Consider the following 21590-nt stretch of genomic DNA (forward strand, 5'->3'; position numbering starts at 1 on the left):
CCATTCAGATCAACTGCATTTAATTATTCAATTTCCATTTAGGGGCAGAGCTGAGATTGAAACAGAAAGCGATCTACATTACTTAAACCACTCCGAATAACATCCATTATAATAGTATAAAAATATTATACTGTTATAAATCACCAGCATGAATGTCAAGAGGAGATTATCAATTAATAAATTGGCAAATGTTACATAGAGTACAGTGAATACATGAAACAAAGATGGCAACGTGTCGGGTTAACTCACAATCTAAATATATGAAAAAAACATAAAATTGAAAGCACTGAAACCAAATGGTGTTTGTGTAAGGAAAATAAATGGCTCTGACAAGCCAAGTCCATCTCTCTGTTTTAAGATACAGTATATTCACTAATATACTCCTGTTTATAAACACTGAGTACCTAGATTACTTTTTTATATTGAAATACAGCATCATTAAAGCTGCAGTTCAAGCTGCCGTTAAAAAAATAATATATATATATATATGTATATATATATAATCAAAAAATAAATAGATGATACCGTTCTGTGGCTAACGAAATGCTTTTATTTGTGCGAGCTTTCGAGATACACTGATCTCTTCTTCCGGCGATGTTACAATGAATGAAGCAAGGATAACTAAAAAACAGTGTCTCTTGGAATGTTATCTGTGCTACAAACTCTCACATTTCCACACCCACCCACACCATTTATATCCCTCTCACTCCACACACACCTTGTGTAGAGCACTGTTTATACTGTGGGCTCTCCATTCATTTTTATTCACACTGATACACATACACACTCTTTCTTCACTTGCTTTCAGTTACCCTTTGACACCTCTAGCCATAAAACACATCCACACCGGGGGAAGGAGAAGCACAGATAACATTCCAAGAGACACTTTTTTAGTTATCCTTGCTTCATTCATTGTAACATCGCCGGAAGAAGAGATCAGTGTATCTCGAAAGCTCGCACAAATAAAAGCATTTCGTTAGCCACAGAACGGTATCATCTATTTATTTTTTGATTATTGAAGCTCGGCTAACACGGTACTGATACCTCTACATGTGTATATATATATATATATATATATATGTGCAAATATAGCTGTATGCTCATCTGCATGTCTTAGGCAGGTCTGCAACCCCGCCTTTCCCCATTATCACCCAGCATACAGCACTTCCACTGCTGCAAGGGATTCTGGGAAATGACATGCAAATGAGCACACAGTGTCACTTTTTGCCTCAATAACCATTTTTAACATGGTTCCCTAAAGGCTTAAGCTTGCTGCATGGTCACAGCTTTGAGCACAGCCAGGGTTTACCACAACCTTTACCCTGGCTGTGCTCAAAGCTGTGACCATGCAGCAAGCTTAAGCCTATAGGGAACCATGTTAAAAATGGTTATTGAGGCAAAAAGTGACACTGTGTGCTCATTTGCATGTCATTTCCCAGAATCCCTTGCTGCAGTGGAAGTGCTGTATGCTGGGTGATAATGGGGAAAGGCGGGGTTGCAGACCTGCCTAAGACATGCAGATGAGCATACAGCTATATTTGCATATTTGCTTTCCTGTGGAGGGTTTTTGTCACTTTTTTTACTCACCATAACTTAACTCAGTATTATGATATATATATATATATTTAAAAAAAAAATGTTTTCCCTCCCATTCAATATGTGCATCAATACAATCTGCACACTAAGTGATTAGTGGAACTTACACCCTTTCTGAGGTAGTTTTCAAATCATGGCCATTTCATCTCTAGCCCTACAGCCCTTTCTTCCCTGCCTCATCTGTTGCTGTCCTATATCCCTCCCAGTCCATTTTCCCCTCCACCCCTCTCCATTTCCCTCTCCCCCCTCTTTTCACCCCTCTCCTTTTTCTTCCCCCACTTATAGGGTGTTTCCCTTCTTTCGGTTCTTTTTCCCCTTTCCCTCTTCGCTCCTTCTCCCTTTCTTCCCTCTCCATCCCCCCTATATTTCTGTTTCCAACTTCTCGCCTCCCCTTTCCTTTCTTCACCTACTTGTACCTATCCTTTATCCATCAACATGTTACTCTGTCAGGTTCATTACTGTTCATTATGTATTTGTTTTTCCCCTTCTACTTTAATAAAAGAAAAACCCTTACTGGTACTTGGAGTAGGGGATATATATTATTTATTTATAAAATATTTTACCAGGAAGTAATACATTGAGAGTTACCTCTCGTTTTTAAGTATGTCCTGGGCACAGAGTTAAGACAAATAATACATGGTTACAAATACAGTTAGTTACATAAATGAACAGGGTATACATTATATACAAGACATTGCATGCACAGTTAAACAAAATATATGTTATGGGCGTATGTAGCAGTTACAGACCAGATTAAAATGTGAGACAGCCTTAGATTTGAAAGAACTTAAACTGGTGGTGGATGTGAGAGCCTCTGGTAGGTTGTTCCAGTTTTGGGGTGCACGGTAAGAGAAGGAGGAATGGCCGGATACTTTGTTGAGCCGTGGGACCATGAACAGTCTTTTGGAGTCAGATCTCAGGTGATAGGTGCTGCATGTGGTAGAGGTGAGGAGCTTGTTCAGGTAGCTGGGTAGCTTGCCCATAAAGAATTTAAAGGCAAGACAGGAAAGGTGAACTTTGCGCCTAGACTCTAGTGATGACCAATCTAGTTCTTTGAGCATTTCGCAGTGATGTGTGTTGTAGTTGCATTGGAGAACAAAACGACAAATTGAATTGTAGAGGGTGTCAAGTTTGCTAAGGTGGGTTTGAGGTGCCGTGCCATATACTATGTCTCCATAGTCAATAATTGGCATTAGCATCTGCTGTGTGATACGCATTCTGACCAGGAGACTTAGGGAGGATTTGTTCCTGTAAAGTACCCCTAGTTTGGCAAAGGTCTTGGTTGTCAGGGTATCAATGTGCATTCCGAATGTTAAGTGGGAGTCAAACCATAAGCCCAGGTATTTAAAACTAGTGACAGGGGTTAGGGTGGTGTTAGCGTTGGTTCTAATCTGGAGCTCAGTCGCTGGAAGCTTTAAGAATTTAGTCTTGGTCCCAAATACCATTGTTAGTCTTGTCAGTGTTTAAAAACAGTTTGTTTTGGGAAATCCAGTTTTCGAGTCTCAAAAAGTCAGACTGAAGTATGTGTTGAAGGTCAGAGAGGCTATGTGCATATAGGATTGTGTCATCTGCATACATGTGTATTGAGGCTTCCTTACAAGCTGTGGGAAGATCATTAATGAACACTGAGAAGAGTAGGGGCCCCAGAACAGCCTTGTGGGACACCACGGGTGATATCCAAGGGGTTGGAGTTAGAGCCTGAGATGGACACATGTTGGGATCTTCCTGATAGGTAGGACTGAAACCAGTTTAAAGCATGCTTCCCTATTCCAGAGCTCTGGAGTTTGTTAAGCAGGATAGCATGATCAACTGTATCAAAAGCCTTTGCAAAATCTAGGAATACTGCACCAGTGAGTTGTCCCCGTTCCATTCCACACTGGATTTCATTACAAACTTTTAGCAGGGTAGTTACAGTGGAGTGTTTGGAATTGGCTAGCGAAATTTGTCTTGGTGTAGTAGTCGTTTAATTGGGAGTGGACACATTTTTCCATGACTTTGGATAGAATTGGGAGAAGTGAGATTGGTCTGTAGTTTGAGACAGTGTTTTTGTCCCCACTTTTGAAGATTGGGACAACTCTGGCAGTTTTCCAGGTCTTAGGGATATGGCCTGCAGACAGGATAGAGTTGACTATGGAAGCAATTGGTTTGGCAATGGCTGGGGCACCAAGTCGTAGGAACCTACATTGTAGCAAGTCAGGTCCGCATTGGCTGCTTAGTTTTAGTTTGAGGAGCGCTTGTGTAATCTCCTCTTCAGATACTGGGCCAAATTGAAAATTGTGGGCAGTATTGGGAAGGGGTGGGGCGGGGCTATGTGGGCACTCCCAGGATGAGATTCAGGTTTGTGGTTTGAGCTGCGTTTCGCTAAAAACAAAGTAATCATTGAATGCATTTGCAATGTCAGTGGGGTTTGTATATATATTTCGTGTTAATCATTTTATTACTGAAGAGGTAATTGGTAAAGTTTATCAATTCCCCGTTATTGACTTGTTGGCAACTTGAATAGTATTTTTTTTTTTATATATTGGCAATAGTTTTTTCTTTTTTTCTCCAGTAGTGGCTCTTCCACCTTTTTTCCCATTTTCTCATATGGATTGGGTATTGTCTGATTTTTGTATGTACATTAAAGTTATTTACTCTATGGTAAAGGGTTCTTTTGGTGTGGGAGAGGGTTTTTTACGGCAATATATTCATTGTCTATTGAAGAAAAAAATTCTCTGTAAATATGAACTTCTTGCATTATTCATGTAAATAAAACAGAAGTGGTGAATTTCATCTAACCAGTACCAACAGCTTGGTGCTGCTGCTTTAAGTACACTACTTGTCACCATATTTCAGTAATTCATGTAAAGGCGGATGTTTACTTCCTCATTTGGTATCTGACTAGTATGACAATAAAGCACTCAAGTGCTCTGGTAGCATCCCCCTAATCTCAAACGGTTAAATTTTATGTAAGTGTCCTGACCTCAATAGTGCTCTAAAGTTCTCCAAGTGACGTCATATTAGGCCTAACTGGTTTTAAAAGTGCGTAATTATATAAAAACCTTGTAGTCGCCTGCACTTGCGAGAGAGGATTTTGACATGTTGGGCTGGCTATCTTGTGATATATTGGTCTTGTGGAGATGTATAGCGTGTTCCAGTTTGTGAATGGAGCTTTTGATAATTACATATTTACTGTTGCCAATTAGCGGAAGATACTTTACCCTCAGATTCTGTAGGTTTCTCTGAGAATAAATGACATCTGACTTCTCTACTAGTTACTCGTTTAAACAAATAAACTGATGAATCAGACTGCTCACCTATGTAAAGGGTCCTAGAAAGGCAGGTGCAAAGGGTAAGAGTTAACAACAAAACAAAAAACCCAAAGAGATGGGGTCATAAGGCACCCCTAGATTATGCACTCATTGCCTAGTAAGTACGAGATGGCTAAAATTAGCCTCTGGCTTAATTAACTGCTAGATTGGTATATAGCAATCAGAGGTGATGGGCTAAAACCAAAAATAATAAAGTTTTAATACATCATAATAATAGTACACTCAAATATTTAAAATCGTCATATAGAATCCTCGTAGTGGAGTCCAAAGAACCCTAGGTAAGTATGTATAGTATTGTTGTTCCTTAATAGGTATAGGGTCCTTTAAAGCTGCAGACATGCACAGGATAATAACACCATGAGAAAGACCTGTATAGTAGCAACAACAAAAATCACTATTAGTGCTGTTGTAATCAAACGTATGGTGGTGAATAGTTAATGCCAGGGATAGCATGAATGAAGGGGTTAAATACCTTCATACATCTGTGTAACATAATTGCAACGCAAAGTGAATAGGTCAATCAAATTAAGGTGCTCTAAACCCTGATGCAAAATATCCACTCTAAATGCTATATTGTCTCCCTGATGTCTCAACTGAACTGGAACGCTCGCTTCTGTGACGTCACGGAGGGAGCTGCCGACTGCTATTAAACGACTCACACGAAACACGGCTTGTATATGGGCATAATGGGCATGATATCTATGTCCTGAATAGTTATGTCTTTGTCTGTCTAAGGCGCCGGGCCCGCTGCAAGGGGGGGCCACAGCGCTGTGGCGCGAGTTGCTCCTGCTCTCAATAGAATTGAGAACAGGACTCGCTACGGAGCGCTAAGCCACGCCAATGAGGGCGAACCTGCTGGGTGACGTCATGGCCGCGCCCCCGCCACGCGCTCCCCCCCCCCCCCCCCCCGGTCTTTTGGTCTGCAGCTCCCTGCAGACCGGGGAATCTGCTGCATGCGCTGCCAGTCTCGCGGGTGCGCGTGCAGCGGAGGTACTGGGGCCTCAGCCTTAACGGCTTAGTGTCCTAGTTATTTGCTGTCTGGAACCATTGTAATCATGATTGGAGATCTTGGTGGTAGCAGTTAAACAATGACCGTGCTAATATAGCAGGCTATACTGATAGCTTTATTCACTGCCATACACATGTGAGCGTTCCAGTTCAGTTGAGACATCAGGTCTTTTTCATGGTGTTATTATCCTGTGCATGTCTGCAGCTTTAAAGGACCCTATACCTATTAAGGAACAACAATACTATACAGGCATACCCCGCTTTAACATATGCAATGGGACCGGAACATGTATGTAAAGCGAAAATGTACTTAAAGTGAAGTACCTTTTTACCACTTTACAATGCATGTACTGTACTGCAAACATCATATATGTGCATAACTGATGTAAATAATGCATTTGTAACCAAAATAAATACAGTAGGCTTTATTGAAATAAAATCTTTAATGTCAGCTGATTTTTCTTATAAGTGCTGACAGATACAACATGGATGAATGGAAAATTATTTTAAAAATATGTAGGAAGGATGAGGGAGAGGGCATATCTTCTACTGTACAGTATTTTTACTGAAAGAGCATGAAGGTGAGGTGCATTTATTTGACTCCAGAGAGGAAGAAGAAGAAAAAAACGGAGCACTATTTCCAGTGCTGAAGAACCAGCAAATAACAAGGATGCGTTCCCATAAAAATAAAGCTAATTTAATGGATCAAAAATAACGAACAAAACACACCAACGCGTTTCGGACTATGAATAGCCCTTTATCAAGGTGAATGCACAAATGCCATCAGGAGTGTGATTTATACAATATCGCGGCGCCGTAGGGACCAATCACCATCACTTCCGGGTCACATGACACGGAACCCGACGTCAGCACGCCGGTAGACGCTTCACGAGTGCATAGCCAATACCAACGCGCGACGTCAATGCGCAAGGGACATGAGGGGCGCGGCATACGTGTCCAACCACCAGTGCACATAGCTCTGGCCAAGCTACACTGTAATGCCGAAAGACACCCCTCCAAGTCATCTGATGGAAACGGCGCATGACGTCAGCGCGTCAATCGACGCAGGACAAAACGTCCCAATGCCTCGTGTCGTTAGGCAATATGACCCCCATGCGTCACGATATGGGTTAATTCTTCCTAACATCATTTCATCTTACTGCGGTCTTTTTTTAGAGCACCATACAACATTTTTTCGCATTTATTTGACTGACTGATATATTTTTGGGACTTTGGTGAAAACAATACAGTACAATACTGTACAGTACAGTGTTTTACAATGCTGTGCTTCCTTAGGCCGCGCATATAGTGCCCGCGACTGGCGACGTCACCCATCCCCGCTAGCGAAAGTTATATTTAGCTTTGTGGCGGCATCGCGGGCTCCCGGGCATTTGATTTGTTCAGGGGCTGTCACTTGAGGCGACAGCCCTTGAAAATCAAATATTCCCGGCTTCCAAAGTCCGCTCCGTCGCATTGCCGCTGTCACGCTTACTATACGCGCACGCGGCGGCAATGTGTTTGTTTTTAGGCTGCATTGCCGGCACTATACGCGCGGCCTTACTCAGGTCCTTGATCAGCTTGGCTTACACGCACGCACTCCCTCAGTCACACAATCTCTCTGTCACGCAAGCACACACAGTCAGTCACGCATGCACGCAGACACAGTCAGTCACACAGACACACACACACACATACGCACAGAATACAGTAGAAGAGCACCACCCCCTGCCCCGTAGCCTGTAACTCACATGCAAAGTTCTGTTCTGCAGCAGCAGCAGGCTAGAGTGAGCTCTGAGCAGGAGGGAGGAGGGCGGAGGGAGAAGAGCCAGGAGCTGCAGTGCTATAGCTGCTGATTGATGGCGCGCTCGATCTCCCCGTTCCCCCTGCCATCTGGCCCCCTTACCCCTTACCTGCACTCCCGCTCAGTTAGGGAGCACAATGACGAAGGTTGCTTTATTGATGAGAGGTGCGCACGCACGCCGCCTCCTGGTGTCCGTACTCGCGAAGCACGCGTACGTACATGGTATGGTGCAACTTAAAATAAATGTACGTACATGCGGGTGTACGTAAAGCGGGGTATGCCTGTACATACTTACCTAGGGTTCTTTGGACTCCACTACGAGGATTCTATATGACGATTTTAAATATTTGAGTGTACTATTATTATGATGTATTAAAACTTTATTATTTTCGGTTTTAGCCCATCACCTCTGATTGCTATATACCTATCTAGCAGTTAATTAAGCCAGAGGCTAATTTTAGCCATCTCATACTCTTTGGGTTTTCTGTTTTGTAGTTACTCGTTTATGCTATTTTTATGTTCAGTTGTTTCTACCCGACACACACACGCACGCAACACACTTATTACATGCACGCAACACACTTATTACATGCACGCAACACACTTATTACATGCACGCAACACACTTATTACATGCACGCAACACACTTATTACATGCACGCAACACACTTATTACACAGAAACACACTTATTACACAGAAACACTGTGCAACACACTTCTTACACAGAAACGCACGCAACACACTTACTACTTCTCCACACAAACACTTACTACACACATACTTACTAAGCAGTTCTAAAATAGTGAATCGACTATTAGGTGTTTTAGTAAATATGGCTCTTAATATCTTTAACGTGATGTACCTGTTGCATAATTTCTGTTAAATGTAAGATTTCATTATGAAATTGACTTTTGTTTTAAAATTCTAATTGTTGTTAATGCACTTTAATTCTCCAAGTAGTATTGTTTGTCCATGCACTGTATGTAGACTGTCGGTGTCTAACAAAAACAAGAATTACAGTCTACCATACTGTAAGTAATCGTTATCTGTGGAAATTGGATTTTTAATAGTTCTGTAATTAAGTATTCTATCTCCTACACCAGGGGTGCGCAAGTGGGGGGGAATGCCCCCCTGGGGGGCGAGGCGGTTACAGAGGCACCACGCTGAGAGCGCGAGGCCTGGCCGTGCTTATAGTGCTGGCGACCCAACCGATGACGTCACCCGTCGCCACCAGCGAAAGTTAGAACTAGTTTTTTAGCGACGGTCGTCAGTGGCGTCACTAAAGGGGGCGGGCCGCGCAATTTGATTGGTTTAGAGACAACACATGTGGCGACTGTCTCTTAAAAATCAAATTTACCTGGCTTCCAAATTTTTAGACGCTTTGTCGCCGTGGCGCTTACTATAAGCGTTTGCGACGGAGTAAATTAATTTGTTTTGGAGAGCCGTCGCACTATAAGAACAGCCTAACTCACTTACCAGGCTTCAGTCTCCATGGTAACGCCGCGGGGTCATGTGATGTCACATGACCCGCGGTGTAATTTGCTGCTGCGTTGCCATGGTAACATGACGTCACATCACCCCGCAGCGTCATTGGATGCTGCATTGGAGGTAAGGGGCAGCGCAACATGGGATGAGCAGGCGGGGGGAGGGTGTAGCGCTGGAAGTTTGCGCACCCCTGTCCTACACCAAACCTTGCTCCCTTCGGATTTATGATGAAAGCACAAATCATTTACTGTATACTGTAGCAGTATTTCAGTGGAAGTAGTGGCTTCCATTATTCCGATTCCAGAACTCTGCTTGCAATGACTTTTTCTTATAAAACTATAGTGGGTGATGCTCAACTCTGCATTTCCAAATTGTTATAGATCTTGAGAATTAGTCACAGGTCCCACTTGGTATAACATGTTGTAAGCCCTGGGGGGAAAGAGTACATACTGTATTGTACTTGCATTTATTGTGTGTACTACCAAGGAACTTCCGTGGATTGCCAAGTGTGGCCGTCCTCATTGACCAATTTAAATGAATGGTTACATGTTTTGTACATGCTGTAATTTAACCCTTTCTGAAGACCTGGGTGCCACCGTTCTTCCAGCAGTCAACCACGTCATCGTTTGGTGTACATATCAAATGGTTCTGGGCAGACCCCTCAGGGTGGAGGAGGATACACCAGTTTCGTAATTAATTTATTATTATTTTTTTCTAATGCTCTACTCGCCAAGAAACTCCGAACCAGAGCACGTGTAGTAAGAGAGGGAGGACACCCATCCTAGACCTGCAACCGGGACTTACAGAAAGAAAGACTAAGACCAACACAGGGCAGGAAAGCTGGCTGCCAGGGTATTGGGATCTGTTTGTCATGCTTTATTTTAAAAGGAAGGTTTTTAATTTCTTTCTGAATGGAAGTAAAGCATCCTTATTTTGTTGAAGCAGCAGGGAGCTTATTCCACAGTCTTGGGGCGGTTCTTGAAAAGCTCTCCTTCCAGCTTTATTGAATTTTAACCTGAGGCTTTATCAGCGCTGGCAAATCTGCGAGCCCGATTGGATTGGATGTTACAAATTAGGCAGTTCTGAAGGTAATGGGTGCTACTCCATGGATAGTCTTAGGCCTGGGACATAGTAAACACTTTTGTGCTGCTGATCGCTGATGCTTGCTGCCGCTCGCTCTACCAGGAGCTTTTTGCTGTCCTGGCAGAGGAGACAGTAAGCGTGCTTGGGAGGCGGGTATAACTGTGTGTGTGTGTCACTTGGTAGCTGTCAGTGTGTGTGTGTGTGTGTGTGTGTGTGTGTGTCACTTTGAAGTGGCCTGCGTGTCACTGGGGAACGTGTGTGTGTGTATATTATATAATATTTTAAAAATGGAAAAAAAATACATGTTGTGAGAATAATATATTTATTAACATTGTGCAACTTTGATAAATATATTAACACACACACACACACACACACACACACACTTATTCACACACACACACTTATTCACACACACACACTTATTCACACACACACACTTATTCACACACACACACACACACACACACACACACACACACACACTTATTCACACACACTTATTCACACACACTTATTCACACACACACACACTTATTCACACACACTTATTCACACACACTTATTCACACACACTTATTCACACACACACACTTATTCACACACACACACACACACACACTTATTCACACACACTTATTCACACACACTTATTCACACACACTTATTCACATACACTTATTCACATACACTTATTCACATACACTTATTCACATACACTTATTCACATACACTTATTCACATACACTTATTCACATACACTTATTCACATACACTTATTCACATACACTTATTCACATACACTTATTCACATACATACACACACATACACACACATACACACACATACACACACATACACACACACATACACACACACATACACACACACACATACACACACATACACACATACACACACACACACACACACATACACACACACACACACACACACACACACACACACACACACACACACACACACACACACCTCTGCTGGTCTGGTGGCTCTGTAGTTACTGTCAAAGCGTAGAAATAAAATCAATGAGTCAAGGGTTCAAAAAGTAACAACATGAGTTTATCTGTACCAAGGCATAATTGAGAGAAAATAATTCCAACAAGGAACTCAGGCCTCTGCCAACATATTGCTTGATATCACATTTTTATACATTTCAAAATGAGTAATATGCCCCTTAAGGGGGCTGGCTTAGAGATAAATAATATATGATGACTTATACAAAAATACATATTGATATATAAATATGCTTTACATTGTTATATTCTTATCCTCTTATCACCATTATGTGGGCCGCCCTTAACCTTGTGACATAAGGGAGTTACTGTGTCCAGCCCTGTGTGTGTACTGTAGCTGTCAGATAACAGAACCTAAGGTCAGCAGAATTTTCTAAGGCAGGAAAAACCTCTTACGAATGCTATTTCAATTCTTGCATGCCTTGTAGGAATTACACAAGGGTGAGTTACATCCAGGAGCGATACTCTGCAGAATCAAACATTCACAGAAACAAATAAGCTTACATACAAGCAAACACTCAAAATGGCGGTTAGGCTAAAATGGAGGTGATGATAGCCACACACATTATCTCAATCTTCACATTACAATGCCACGTGACCGCTCCTCCGCTTCCCCGAGCGGCAAATTTCAAACTTGCCTGTCTCTAGGAAGTTTCTCAGCCTCCGCACGCATCAGCACGCATGCGGAGGGAGAAACTATAGCCGCGCTGATAACAGATGCAGGGGCTTTGTGCATCTGTTCAGCGCGGCTCAGCGACGCTGAGTTCACTATGTCCTGGGCCTTAAAGGTGAGGGTCATCATTGTGCTGATCGCAAAGCAATCTCCCCTTAGAAAATTAGCATTTCTAGGATTAGACATCTGGTACGTCATGAGGTTTTTAGTGGGCTGGCTCATCATATGCAGGGAAAGTCTTGGGGTCCTCAGAGTACAATCAAAATGCCTGTCTGGTACAGTGGTAATATCTCAATATATTTCCTTGAGGGTAATAAATGCATTAAACATTTGTTATATTTAATAGGCCCGGGCCATGGCGCCTTCGCCCGTGCGGAGGCTATGATGTCACCCAAGTGAAGCTGGTGCTTTCCCTGTCCATGGTGGACGGGCCGTGGGGGTCGTACGTAGGCGCGTCACGGAGCTGGTTCGCCCTCATTGGGCGAACCGCTCATGTGACCTGCGTGTCGTGCCAAGAAATCGGTTTCAACTGATTTTCTTGCACAAAGCGCCCCCCCTCCTGCCTCTGCCGGTGTGCGTCCGTGCAGTCTAGGGGCGCGATTAATGCCTTAAGGCAATCTGATCGCCCTCTGCGCGGTCTCCCACACCATGGACTCGGCCTTACACTGTTATTTATGTTGTGGAGCATATATGCAGCCCTTTACCTTACTTACAAAATATATCAATCATTTTTGCTACTATAGCATAATGTGCAATAAAGGTATCATTTTCTTCACTAATGTAGGATTTTCCTCTGATTCAGTGTACAGCCACAGAAATTTGTATGGATTATGAATCTCCCTTTCCTAGAGTAATGGTAAAGACACAAAATGACACTTCCAGCTAATCCAGATGCAATCGCACACAAGCCTGAAAATTACCATATTTAATTATTAAGCAAAGATGCATAGAATGAACACACGCAGGTATTCCAATCCCATTGGTGGGGAGGAGGGGGGAACCACCATGAACCAGACACACACAGACTGTTCAGAGGGAGAGGTGCTACAAAGTGACTCCTAATGCTCATTTGAGTGTCCATACAGTACCTAGGAATGATAATGATATTTCAGTTTGCATGCCTCAAAGAACTTGTTACGATTTGGATGGGTAATTGTATTCGGCCTTTTCTATCCCTATTTTCTCATAAGGATTAATAAGGTTTTTGCTGGATGAAAGCCAAGTACAGAACAAGTAGTTATTTTGCTTGTTCTTTATATTTCATATTTCCCTTATCTTGACTTTGCTGTAATTTTCGTTTTTGTTAATTTTTAGAAATTGAAAAAAACAGTACAACCTGAAAGCAAAGAAGATTCTTTAAAGAAAGCCCTTACTTCTGGAGATGTGAATTTAGTTGAGGAACTTTTACTTTCAGGTTAGATTTGCGTGTTCTATGTAATGTATTTTTTATCTCTTTAGCTGGACTGCAGAATTTCAACACATGATATGTGTATGATATCCCCTGGGATGGAAACCATTCTGTGTGAACCCAGGTTCAGGTGATCTGTGTAAAAGGGCCATGCATGCACTACTACTGGCGCAGGGAACCGTGTGTGTGGTCTATTGTAGAGATGTGTAACACCGCCATTTGCTTCACCTCTGTTTTGATCAACTTTCCAAAAAGTTTAAAAGGCCACAGAAATGTAAATTACACTTTTGGAGCCAAAAGTTCTAGTGTGTGGGTAAGCACCCAGGAGACCGTGTGCATATGAACTCTACTTGTGCTCACAATTCTAGTATATCGCGGGAAAATAACACAAGTATTCCTCTTCCTTTTTTTAAACCTCTAAATTATAAATGTTTTTTCAATTATATAGATTTATTTAATAATTTTGCAAAGCAAAACAAATAAATATTAGCGAATGGAACAGTGGTTTAATCTTGACAAAAATCATTACATTATGGTCAGTACAAAATGGTAATTTTTTTTTTAATACTAAAACATTCAGGCGCATTTCAGTAGATTCATCTTTTTGTTTTTGTGTGTCGTGACATTTTAATACCAGATTTGGTAGCTGCATGGTTTGTAAACTGAACACAAAACAAAAGATTTACTACAGTAATTAACATACCAGTACCTTTCCAAAGAGCATGCAAATTGTAGTTAACAGGCTTAGCATGGACTTTTATCTTGGGAAAACTATAAACTGAGGCCTGGAACCTAGGTTCTGATGAAGCATTAACATACACACAGCTTATGTATTACAAAACTAACACACAGAAGCACAAGACTGTCTTATCAGCCTTATAACTTCACTAGAACTGTTGAAAACATGTTCTGAAGTGGCTTATTTGTTTAATGGCCTGCTAACTTTTCTATATAATTGCATAAAAAACAGAGTAACTTTGCTAAGCTAATTCTGGAAATAATAAAAGCATATACTGTACAGTGTGCTCAATCTACAAGGGCCTGGCTGAAGAAAGGTCCAATGTCCAGCGCTCCCTTGGAGGGGGGAAATACCTTAAACATAGAATAGAAAATAATAGACCAGCACAGCTTGTATAAGGAAAACTGTATTGCAAAGATAAAAAAGATATCACTCACATGTGAGAAAACGCTGGTATGGGGTCACTCGAGCACAGCAACCGTAGAGAATGCCTTCAGTTGGTCCCAGCTCAAATACACGCGATGATTACTCTGGTATCAGCGTCCAGCACTGGGTCCCGGGAGTGACGTCACACACTCTCGCGAGTGTTTGCCTCCGATATCACATCTCGCGCTTCAAGTAGTGGAAGCTAATGCTCTTTCTCCTCTGTATTGGTTTGGCGTCCGCCAAACTTGGAAAACAGTAGTATGCTATCTAGCTCTAAGCTACCACTAATGTGTCTCTCTCAATAGCCCTACGAGTTTCGCACACTTCTTCGTCAGGGGTAGCAGTGTGTGAAACGCGTAGGGCTATTGTAATACAGTTTTTCTTACACAAGCTTTGCTTGACTATTCTTTTGGTTTCTATATAAAAACATGTATTCCTTTTCTATTCCAGTGTTTTCAGCTCGCTTATTTACTTACTATAGCCCAAATCAACCTCTGCAACGTCCCTTACCTCATTTTCAGAGACATGTTAATGTCTGTGCATGAAAAGGTGATGCCAAAGGAGATTGGAGAAGTAACAGGAGCATCGGAATTCTGAGATGTTTTAACCGAGCTGTAATGAAAATAATCTATGATTGCCAAATAATGGAAAAAGTAATAATAATTAAGAAAGGCTAAATTCCCTATTGGTGGTAAAACATAGTATGAATCGTACATTGACAAAAAGTCTGCCATCTCTGGACCAAAACGTTGGTTAATAAAACTTGAAAGGTGCAGCTCATTCTATATTATGACTAGATCAGGAAGACTTAAGTTTATTTTGTGTGTTTTTTTATTGTAAAGCAAATGTTCACAACTGCATTAATGAGTGCTTTTGTTTATGGCAGGAGTGAACGTAGAGTGTTGTTTTCAGTTTGGATGGACTCCTCTAATGTATGCTGCCAGTGTTGCCAATTTGGAGATGGTGCGTGTTCTTCTGGACAAAGGAGCAAATGCGAGCTTTGAAAAAGGTAAAAATGCTTGTTTAATGCACCATTTTAATTTCAATAACATATATTGTGATGTACTGCAAAAGTCTTGTTTTCTAGCATTACACTTGAGCATTGCTAACTATTATTAGACTTACAAAAACAGGCACTAGGACTAAAGTTGCATTACTGGTATCCATATAGTATGTGTAATCATAAGTTACTTATGAACACTTTTGAAAGGCCTCAATGCTTTCTGTAAAAATGTGGATTTTAAATTAACTGGAGATAGTTAATTGGGAGATGGTTAAAGCAAAGGGCGGGCAAATTCCAAAGATAGAGAAAGCAAGTGAAAATGGTTCCATGTGTGAAAATGAGAAAGAACAGTGCTTTACAAAATGGGGTTGTAATGACATGGAGGAGAAATATGGTCTATGAATCCTAACTTTATAACTTTATTCTAAAACGAAACCTTCACTTTCACATGTCGTGCTCTGCCGCTAACTATAAAATCCTAGTGGCTGACTGCTTCTGTCCTTTCTCTGCCCATGCCAATATTTCATCAGAGCACGACATTGCAGCTTACTATTGGATGGTCTTGTCAGCCATAATGTAATTTGATTTTACTGGCACATAAAAAGGCAAATACCGTGGTTTCCAGAGCTAGGTGGTTCGGCCTCGGATTCTGAAAAATAAATGTAATAAATGAGGGGATTTGCTGCTTTTTAGCTCTCCATATACTCAAGTGTGTTCTCTATACACCAAGATAAGACGACTCTTAGAACGGTCCTGCAATTCCGACCAAAGGTTGTCTCCATTTCATATCAATCAAGTTGATACTGTCTTCTTTATGTCAAAAACCTGCGTATCCTCTGGAGATTGTCTAACAACCTGGAGGGGTTCAACCTAGAAGCATTAACTGGACAGAAACAGTACCTTTTAAGAAGACCAAGCGTCCGTTTGCCCAATAGGCAGGATATCGGAAAGGGGCTCCAGCATCAGTTTTTCCATTTCCAGATTGATTACGGAATGTATCTGCTAAGTTTACAAATTGAGCTACTTAACATCTCCTTTTGACATAAAGATGTCTTGACCAGAGCTGTGGCCACTGCCTGAGTGGTAAAGACTCGAACCTCTCCCAAAGAAATATGTTGAGCAGCCGCATGGTCATATCCTTTTTATATCTTTATCAAATACAACAAACTGGATATCCTACTTGCGGCTGAAGCATGGGAGACAGGTGCTTCATGTAGTGGTCAAGACAGATTTGAGTACAAATATTGCCCGCCCTTTACTGTAATGAGCATGTTGTACGGTTAATTTGTTTCCTTAACCCTTTCGCCACCAGTGACCAGCCCATACATTGTGCTGCAATTTGTGACTTTTGCTGACTGCGCAGTCACTGATTTTTTCCCCTTTTTGTCACCTCGAAGATGGTAGCAGTAGCTTCTGCTGGGGAAGTGCTGCTCCAACCACCCCGATCCCTGACCCTGTACACAATAGCCCTAACGCTTTCACGGCAGCAGGCCACTTCAACCTCTTCCCTGTGTTAGAGAGACCGGTAGAACTAGATGTCTTCATGTGGGCACTGCACTGAAGGCATATGGCTTCAGTATCGATGCGTTTCAGAGCGAACATTGTGCTGCCTTCACACGGTTTCTGTGAAGGCGTAGGTTATGGCGTCACCGTGTGATAGTAGAAGGCACTCTCTGGGCTGTGCATATATGGGAGGAGTGCAACACTGAGTAGGGGAATCCTGATGACATTGATGCAGTCTTGCTGTGCATTTTCTCGCAGGTGCTGATTGTCCAGGTGATTGCCTTTTTGTATTCCTCTTGCTTGTTGGCTTCATTTTGTTTCCCTGCCCCACAGCCTTTTGTTTAAATGAGATTTTTGTTTTCTCTCAGTTTCAGTGCTTATGCTGGTTGTGAGTGGTGACATACATGTTTATTGCTTATTATTACTTCTCTCCTCCTTTCTCTTCTTTTGGCAATAAAACATATTCTTTGTTTGAGGATTCTGTTCCCAGACCCAAGAAATGCTCAGCTAAGCATAAGAACCTAACCTGCTTGAATTGTATTGAAAAACTGTCATGTCGTTCATTTGGTAAGAGATGTCAAATCTGCTTATAGGTGGTAGCTGTACATGAAGCCCCTTCCTAGATTGTTGACTTTTGTGTTTGAACGTTTGCTCCATTTTGAAAGATCTATGGTCATTTTTGTTGGATGCGCCTCTGGGTATAACCAGGCTTTTTAGCAGGATCAGCGCTGTCCATAGCTGCCAGAAGCCGCTTTACGGATAAAGCCATGGGCTGCAGATATTTCTTTAACAAACAGGCTTATCTATCCTTTTCTCTGGAGGTCTATTGTTCAGTCCTCAACTACAAGAAATCATTGCCAGATTTACTGGAGGGAAGATTACTTTTCTTCCACAAGACAGAAGCGGAAATATCAGACAAGATTTGTATCAACTAGGCATAGCTTTCATGACCGCTGCCGGTCTAGGAGTTCTGGTTTTCTGTCCACCAGACTGCGCCCAATCTCCAGACGGCAAGTTATCTAAGAAAGATCTAGACTAGGTCATACCAGCCAAAGCATTCATCACTCTGAAAGCAGATGGGCCCCCCGACATAGAATTGGGGGTTGGGTGGAGAATGCTAGACTTCAAGGAGCGATGTTCTCGTACAATTACACACGTGGGTGCTGCAAATACGACAAGGTTATGTCTGAAATTAACAGAATATCCCTCCAAAAGAAAATTAAGGTCATCAGGTATAACAAGGAATCTCTATAAATTATATACACCTGTGAAAGAATACGTTGTATCATAGTTACAGAATAAGATCCTGATGGCAGTCCCACCAACTCAGGGTGGCTGTGGTTATTATACGTCTGTTCATTGTTCCTAAAAAATAAAAAAAGGGGGGGGGACTTCCTCGCATCTATACAATTAAAGGACATGTATCTTCATGTGCCCATCAGAATTTAGTCAGATTCTGTGTACTTGGTTAACATTGCCAATTTTGGGCCCTATCATTTTGACTTTTCAATGGCACTTGTTTTTACAAAGATCCTGCCAGCTATTGCTGCACACTTAAGGAAACAAACCATACCTAGATGACTGACTGGTGAGATCAAGATCCAACGTGGAAGCAGAGCAACGTGACTTAGGCTGCGCTTATAGCGTCGGCTACGGATGACGTCACCCGTCTCCGTAGCCATTGAGAAAGTTGTAATCCATTTTGGAGACGTCTCTGACTACAAGGGGTTTGACGCCCGGCAAGGGGGAAGGCAGAGGGGCGGAGATCAGAGCAAGGGGGGTAGGCTGAAATAGAGAGGAGTTTTAGTTTGTTTGTATGCTGAATTTACTTTACTTTTACTTTAAATTACAGGAGAATTTACTATTTTAAAGTTAATATAGTGTTTCACTTGACACACACACACACACACACACACACACACACACACACACACACACACACACACACACACATCCCCCCTCTCCCTGTACACACACATCCCCCCTCTCCCTGCACACACACATCCCCCCTCTCCTTGCATCAGAAGCTATCTGATTGGTTTATAGCCTATCACATGGTGAAACTGTCGCGTTAAAAATCAAATTCTACTGACTACAGAGATTTTTAGTCGCGCCATCGTGCCTACTATAAGCGTATGCGGTGGTTCAGTGCATTTATTTTGACGCCGTGTCATCGTCGCCGGCACTATAAGCACAGCCTTAGTCTTGACTCTAACATAGCGGTGTGCAAACTGGGGGGTGCGAGATTAAATGCGGGGGGCGCTGGATTTACAGAGGCCCTGCCCGCTTCCCGAAGTCACTTAAATTAAATGCATGGGAAGCAGCGAAGGCCTCTGTAAACCTTAACGTGGTTCAGCCGGCATCTGGAGACGCGTCGCCATGGCGTCTTTTAACGCTGCGGGGTCATGTGACGTCACGTTGCTATAGCAACATGACGCCCAGACGCCGGGAACCAAGGTAAGGTGGAGGGAGGGGAGGCGCGCGGAGAGCAGGACAGCCGGTAGGGGGGTGCAGGGGAAAAAGACTGTGTCATTCAGACATTGTGGTTTGTCGATTCTAAGGCACAAGGATGGGAACAAGTAATTACAGTACTTTGATATGAAACATGAGCGATCATGTTACGAAATTAACAATGGAGGTGATTTGTTTGCGTACATTAACATTGTCAAATCCAGTTGTTTGAAGTTTTACAAGTCGGGTGGTTTTATGATTTTATATTGCTCTATTTGTGAAGCGTTGTGTATTATGGTTCATAGCAGGCCTGCACAACATACGGCCCGCGGGCCGCATACGGCCCGCGGGCCGCATACGGCCCGCGGGCCGCATGCGGCCCGCCCGGCCTCTCTGTGCGGCCCGTGATGAGATTTAAATTTTTTTTTTAAAAATGGCGGCGATTCCCCGCGGTCCCGGGGGTGATGTGATGTGATGTGCATTGAGGTGAGGTGCAGGGGGTGAGGTGCAGGGGGGGGGGGTGATTGGAGGTGCAGGGGGGGGGGGTGATTGGAGGTGCAGGGGGTGGGTGATTGGAGGTGCAGGGGGTGGGTGATTGGAGGTGCAGGGGGTGGGTGATTGGAGGTGCAGGGGGTGGGTGATTGGAGGTGCAGGGGGTGGGTGATTGGAGGTGCAGGGGGTGGGTGATTGGAGGTGCGGGGGGTGGGTGATTGGAGGTGCGGGGGGGGGGGGGTGATTGGAGGTGCGGGGGGGGGGGTGATTGGAGGTGCGGGGGGGGGTGATTGGAGGTGCGGGGGGGGGGTGATTGGAGGTGCGGGGGAGGGTGGTTGGAGGTGCAGGGGGGGAGAGTGGTGTGAGGTGCAGGGGGGGAGAGTGGTGTGAGGTGCAGGGGGGGAGAGTGGTGTGAGGTGCAGGGGGGGAGAGTGGTGTGAGGTGCAGGGGGGGAGAGTGGTGTGAGGTGCAGGGGGGGAGAGTGGTGTGAGGTGCAGCGGGGGAGAGTGGTGTGAGGTGCAGGGGGGGGAGAGTGGTGTGAGGTGCAGGGGGGGGAGAGTGGTGTGAGGTGCAGGGGGGGGAGAGTGGTGTGAGGTGCAGGGGGGGGAGAGTGGTGTGAGGTGCAGGGGGGGGAGAGTGGTGTGAGGTGCAGGGGGGGAGAGTGATGTGAGGTGCAGGGGGGAGAAGGATGTGAGGTGCAGGGGGGAGAAGGATGTGAGGTGCAGGGGGGGTGGGATGTGTGTGGTGTGCAGGGGGGGTGGGATGTGTGTGGTGTGCAGGGGGGTATTATGTGTTTGATGTGGAGAGGGAGTATTATGTGTGTGGGTGAGGGGGAGAGATGGGGGTATGAGAGATAGATGGGGAGTATCGCAAAGGTTGATAGTGAGGGGTTCTGGGGGAGATATGAGGATGATGATGAGAGGTGCTGGAGGAGAGATGATGATGATGATTTTACCCATGCGGCCCAAATTTTTTTTCCTTGGAGCAGTTCGGCCCTTCTCGCTTTGAGTTGTGCAGGCCTGGTTTATAGTATTATAGAATACGGTGGTTTAAAATATTAAATAACCCTTTTCAAACACATTGGCTTTTTAAACAGAATATGTTGGTTCTAAATGTGCTGCGGGAGATTTAAGAATCATGGAGCACCTTGAGCACCTATTACTATATCTATTGAAAAATAAAAAACTTGGAATGCTTCTTTAAAGCAGCAGTTCTGCTTGTAGAGAAATGACATTAACCTATTGGAAATGCAGTACAGATAAAATGTCCCAAGCAAAGAGCTTCAAAACAGTCGTTCATATTGTTTTGCATGTTTATGATTTCTGGTGACCTGCAGTATGAACTTGTGTTGCCCTGGATTAATACAGCTACTAGACAATACAAAAATGAATTTAATCTGGTAACTGTTTGCCCCTTTTCCCATCTTCTAACATGTGATGACACAGATATAGAAGAGTATCTCAACATCCTGTGCTATGTGTTTTATTTTTTTAAGTTTAAACGTGACTACTTCTTCCTTGAGGTAATTGAACTCAGATGAGATTTTTAGTTAAGTGTTAGACTACGTTGTTCA

The 21590-nt window shown here is 43.2% G+C and overlaps 1 protein-coding gene across 2 annotated transcripts in view; it reads left to right on the forward strand.

Moving 5' to 3' along the window:
- The window catches only part of ASZ1 (ankyrin repeat, SAM and basic leucine zipper domain containing 1), a 150844-nt gene that overhangs the window by 3421 nt on the left and 125833 nt on the right, over window positions 1-21590 (forward strand). For both annotated transcript variants that reach the window (XM_075599967.1, XM_075599968.1), the window contains exons 2-3: window positions 13310-13409; window positions 15455-15577. In XM_075599967.1, the coding sequence (XP_075456082.1) occupies window positions 13310-13409; window positions 15455-15577 (223 nt within the window). The remainder of the gene's footprint in view (window positions 1-13309; window positions 13410-15454; window positions 15578-21590) is intronic.

Source organism: Ascaphus truei, chromosome 5 (assembly GCF_040206685.1).
Source record: "Ascaphus truei isolate aAscTru1 chromosome 5, aAscTru1.hap1, whole genome shotgun sequence".
NCBI classification, from domain to species: Eukaryota; Metazoa; Chordata; class Amphibia; order Anura; family Ascaphidae; genus Ascaphus; species Ascaphus truei.